The sequence below is a fragment of the Nelumbo lutea genome, chromosome 1 (genome assembly GCF_056320005.1).
Source record: "Nelumbo lutea isolate HS-2025 chromosome 1, American lotus-T2T, whole genome shotgun sequence".
Classification (NCBI taxonomy): domain Eukaryota; kingdom Viridiplantae; phylum Streptophyta; class Magnoliopsida; order Proteales; family Nelumbonaceae; genus Nelumbo; species Nelumbo lutea.
The window spans coordinates 80,509,274-80,514,714 of record NC_142684.1 but is presented as its reverse complement, the minus strand read 5'-3'; the positions used below and the strand labels follow the sequence as shown (position 1 = coordinate 80,514,714).

The 5,441-nt window shown below is 40.6% G+C and overlaps 1 protein-coding gene across 3 annotated transcripts; it reads right to left on the bottom strand.

The window, feature by feature from the left end:
• Nucleotides 1–5,188, bottom strand: LOC148875654 (G-type lectin S-receptor-like serine/threonine-protein kinase At2g19130). Of its 3 annotated transcripts, XM_088966418.1 has the most exons (3): nucleotides 2,906–5,187; nucleotides 2,434–2,839; nucleotides 1–219 (listed from the first exon to the last, which is right to left on the bottom strand). In XM_088966418.1, the coding sequence occupies exons 1-3, from the start codon at nucleotides 4,908–4,910 to the stop codon at nucleotides 171–173; spliced, it is 2,460 nt and encodes an 819-aa protein (XP_088822544.1). In that variant the 5' UTR covers nucleotides 4,911–5,187; the 3' UTR covers nucleotides 1–170. The 3 variants fall into 3 exon arrangements, with proteins under 3 accessions (XP_088822544.1, XP_088822542.1, XP_088822543.1); XM_088966416.1 differs by having other exon boundaries at nucleotides 2,434–5,187; XM_088966417.1 differs by lacking the exon at nucleotides 1–219 and having other exon boundaries at nucleotides 2,204–5,188.
• Between the last annotated feature and the right edge of the window lie 253 nt (nucleotides 5,189–5,441).

Here is a 5,441-nt window from a genome sequence, read left to right as displayed (position 1 = left end):
TTGCAGAAACACAAAATTTAATTAACTGAACTGGAATCTATTAAAATAAAATTCTAACAATGTTGAAAGTAAAAATTGTAGAAAAATAAATAAATAACAGAAATAAAAAACTAAATAAAAAGTTTGCAACTCGATCAAAGGTAGTAGTCTCTGGATCCATCCTTTGACCCTCAAACTCCTCGAGCTGGGCCTTCCGTCTTAGTTGGCCGAAGTTTAGATCTGTAGAAAGGAGGACAAAAATTAAAATTGATAAAAATAAATTACAGAAATAAAATAAAAAATGGAAATTAAAGAACGAAAAATAAAAACACATGTAAAAAGTAAATCTAAAACTATGGGAAATTAGTTGGGATCCAGATCCAGAAGTGGCAATAGTGGCTAGGCAAATTGCAAGCAGGAACCCCTCCTCTTGCTTGGGCGGTCTCCTCTTCCTCTACCCTTAAATTTCTCAAGAACAACCTTCCGTCTTACCTAGGGGTAGAATCCAACCCCTTCTCAACACCCTTTGGGTCATTTTTATAGAGAATGAATAATAGGTTTAGGATTAGAGAGAAAGAGAAGGGCGGTAGTTGATTTTTTGTAGAAATATGGGCGCCCTAACGTTGAGAATGGAGGGTTAGGATTGTTCTAAGGTGATCCTAAGACTGAGAAGAGAAGGAGAGGATGCCCAATATTATGTAGGGCTGAGATTTGAGCGTCTAGAATGGAGGGAGTAGATTTGGGCGCCTAGAGTTGGAGAAATGTGATTGGTTGGTGTGATGTGGTGCCCTAAGGTGATTGGTTGAGGTTTAAGGATTGAGGTATAAGGCTAGGATGCTGTCTAGGGAGAGATCTAAGGGTATGAGGGGCTGCTAAGGCTTGGATGGTTGAGATTAGAGAGAGGTTGCAGTGAAAGGTGGGGATTTGTAGAGCTAGGGGCGGTCAAGAGATAAAGAGATAAGGGGGAGGTGCCTAGGGCTTCAAAGAGAGAGTTATTTTACAAGAAAGGTGCATATCTGGGTTTAGCAGATAGGAGGCACCCTCCTGTGCTCAGTTTTTCACAGAAACACTCCCTCTCTCAGCTGGAATTCGCACCAGTTTCCCAAAATCTGTAGAAAACTCTGTAATTTCCCAGTTTTTATCTAAAATTTGTAGAGAGACCCTCAGAAGTCACAATGTTGAATTTAACCATAAAAGGGTACAAATTAGTGATAACCCTGCATTTTGATGCCTTGAGGGCATCAATTCAGGGGTATTTTTGGCCTTAGAATAGTCAAAGTATACTATTTTCCCAGTTAAAATCAATTATGTTATTGGTATCCAAGAGCTTTATTGATGTTCATCTAGTTGTAACTAGATAGAAAAACATTGTGCCATTTTCCCAGATAGTGGATGATTTAGACTTCGGCCCCATGGTTTTTACCCTCACATTGAGGGGTTTTTCATGTAAAAACTTGGTGTTTACTACTGTTGCTTGCTTTGTTTTTGGTTGTTTGTTTTATTATTGTTGCATGCTTGATATTTGTGGTTAAGATCTCTGTGAATTTTCACAAGAAAAAATATAGGGATTATTCCCAACATTCTTGATAGTTGATAACATTCTTAAAAAAAAAATCAGAAAGAAAAAAAAAAAAAAGAAATTTGTAATCAACAACGTTATCAACTATCAAGAATGACAATGCATAAGCTTTCAATGCAAAAAGCATACAATCTGCAGATCTGTATACAATACTAATTCAAAACTAGCTATAAGCTCTAAGCTTTGATATATAAATGTAGAAATGCTCACTCTCATGTCTCAAGTACCAACCAAATCCTAAACTGCTTGGGACTTTTGCAGTGTTATCATATTCATGAGCAGGAAATTGTTGTTAACAATGCGGTGCTCTCTGGCTACGAGAATATAGGTGTGGTGTCATTAGGCTGTTTGGTTTGACAGGAAACAACAAGGGAGAAACAATTACCAAAAAACGTGCGAGAAACAGGAAAGTTCTCAAAGCATTACATGTCTGTATATCTGTTGACTATTCTAAGAGCCTTTGGACTCTATAGTATCTTATGTGCACTATAAATTGTTAGTTGAATGCAATATCCCCCCGAACCTATGATGGATGATTGAGGACCTATGAAAGAAACCTGAGATTTGAAAGAGTCCAAAACTGTTTGAAAGGTAAAAAATGCAGACATAGTGTAGCTGCAATCCATATTGGAACAATCCACTGGGTTGTGTGTTAATCAGAGCATGTACTATTCCTCAAGAAAAAGAAATACAATAATAACATCACTGAAAACCAAAGAAGCAGAGAATTCAAGTGAAAAGTATACAAAAAGGTGTCCATGAAGGAACAATGAGTAAATTAGGACTATTATGTCCTGGTTTTGAGGTAATAATACTGCACGTAACTCACTATGATTAAATGCTATAAAAATTTTGACAACATTTGCAATACTCACGACTTGGAATCTGTTGATGAGGTGGTCTGCTTTGATTGAGAGGAAGAATTGGATGTATTGCTCTGTGCTTGATGACTGTGGTTAGAAGATGACTCGGAGTAGAAAATTATATTTTCTTGGTTGTCCACAAGAACTTGGAGAGATCTTGGGACTGGAGGGGTATTCACCTCCAAAACCCCCTCAAGTATCTGAACTACTTGACCCATTGATGGCCTATGAATTTCGTTATCTTGGATGCACCAACAAGCAACTCTGCAGACTCTATCGAGTTCTTCCACATTGGCATCACCCCCTAGCCTGTGATCCAACATGCCAAGGACTTCCTCACCTTCGCTTACTTGTCTTGCAGCCCAAGTGGGGAAGAACCTAACCTTTCCATCTTCTGATTGCTCAGAGTTTCTCCTTCCTGAAATAATTTCAAAAAGCATCATGCCATAACTATAAACATCAGCTTTAACTGTAATAGCCACACCTGAAATCCACTCTGGTGCAAGGTATCCTCTGGTTCCTCTCATGGTTGTCAGAACCCGGCTGAATTCCCGCCCAATAAGCTTTGCCAAACCAAAATCTGCCACTTTGGGACAGAATTCTAAATCCAAAAGTATGTTCTCCGGCTTGATATCACAGTGTATGATGCAATCTCTGCATTTCTCATGTAGATAAGCCAATCCCCTAGCAGTTCCAAGTGCAATCTGGTATCTGGTCTTCCAGTCTAAAGTTCCAGACTCTTCACGAAACAGATGAAACTCTAAAGAGCCGTTTGGCATGTAATCATACACAAGCAACCTTCTAGTGCCTTCAGAGCAAAAGCCCCGAAGACGAACAAGATTAACATGTTGAATCGCCCCAATCGTGCTCACCTCTGTCCTGAACTGCTTCTCTCCTTGATGGTGGCCTTCAAGCTTCTTCACAGCTATGACAGCTCCATCGGGCAATGTACCTTTAAAAACAGAACCGAAACCTCCTCCTCCCAATTTTTCTGAGAAGTTCTTGGTCGCATTCTGCAAGTCTCTGTACCCAAAAGGAATCAAAGAACCCTCGAGCGCATTTGACAATCCAACCGATCCGCTCCTCTTCCTTCTCCAGACTAGCACCAAAACAAAGGCAAAGATGATTACAAAACCAATTACCGCACCCACAATAACCCCAATTGGTGTTCCCTTCTTGCTACCAGAACTTGGAATCTCAGATGCAGCAAGTCTGAGATAGAAATCATCTCCACCACTCTCACCGTCTGATAGTTGTTGCAGGTTAAAGAGATCTCCATACCATATTGAGCACCTACCATTACCAAAAGAATAAGCAGTACAAGAGCAGTTGTTCAAGCAAGCTAACTCACAGGCTCCCAGATTCTCAGCTGCCACAGACTGCGGATTTAATGGCAATTTTACGTTGGCCATCCGTGAGAAGGTATCTTTCTTCCCATTAATAGCAGTAGTATTGTTGCATTGCAAGGGGGTTCTCCTCCGACACCCACCAGACCAATCGCTTAGATTCCAATCTCTTACAGAATTTACTTCAAAACCAGGCAAACATCCACAGAAGGGTAAGCCTTGCTGGTTGCAGGTACTAAAAGTGCCACAAAGCTTATAAACTTCACACTGTTGTCTTGGTTGAGACCAAAACAAATTCCACTTCGATTGGTCTTTCAGCCACGTGAGTTGTTTGATCTGCCCCGATAAATCCATCACGAATCTCGAAATAAGAGAGCTATCATAAACACTATAGGTGAAGTAACTCTGGTTCACGTCATCTTCGTAGCTGAAATCGTAGATATAATTTGATCTCATCTCAGGAACTAAGCTGAAAATATGTCCATTCCAAGGCCCACTCTTCCAGTATTGTAGAGACCCGTTCCACAGTATGATATATTGATTGGTTCCTGTTGGATCTAGCTCGAGAGAGAAGATCCCAGGGGCGGGATCATCTTCATTTCTCCATGAGGTAAGGAGCTGGGATTTGTTGGTGCGTTTATTGAATGAAAGCTTTCCACCAGGAAGCCATGTATGGGTTGGATGATCAAAGCTCTCCCAAATAGATGAATTCGACCCATCCCTCAAAACAAGATTTCCAGAGTCAAGAAGCACTGCCTCGGTAGAATTGGAGGGTGCAGAGGTCAAATTTGTCGTCCAAACTAGGATTTTGGACTGGTCGAAGAGGGCCAGATTGCCATCTTCTAAAATTTTAAGCTCTGAAGAATTAATATCAGAGACGGGGTTCTCCCGATTTGCTACCCAAACTATGGTCTGAGCAGAGACTTGTTTGTACCAGATGCCTATGTAGTAGTTCTGAGACGACGAAGTACCTGGCCTGAAGAAACCCAGTTCAAAGTTACCTTTTTCAGAAACTATAGTCTGGTTTCCGGAAAGAGATTGGCCGGCAGAGATGGAAGCAGCTCCGTTGGAGGGATGGGTCTTGAGAAAGAAGAAGAGAAAAAGAACGGAGAGAAAGAACCACGGATCCTTCTGGGTACGCATGTTTGCACAACCTTCTCCCTCTTCCTTCCTGGCTGGGGGTTTAGCGTTTAGGTTTAGGGAATCTCACACCAGAACATTTGGTCATGTAATGAATAACCGGTAGGGACTAGGGAGGGGAGGACTGGAACGGAAGGAAGAATGGTCTCGTCTCGTGCCCTCAAACTAAAAGGAAAACTCTCTGAGAGTCTCTGGTATCGGGTCAATGAAACCAGTAATCCTTTCCCTTTGCTTTTCATTGTTTGGCAAGTCAACCATACTCTGTTTTCACTGTAATAATATACAGTAAAGTCGGAGAAGAGGAAAGGAAATGCCTTAAATAACCTTATTGTATGTGATAAAGAAGGGCATTTTAGAGATGCAAACTCAATTTTCAGTTCAGATGCCTCTAATAGAGATTAAACTGCATCTGCATGCACTAGAGGGGGAATTTTCATGTAGCAATTTAGCAAAAGGTAAAATTTCTGATTAGTATCTTGTATTCTGTGCAAGCATCACTTTAGTTCTTGAATTTTAAAATGCAACAATTTAATA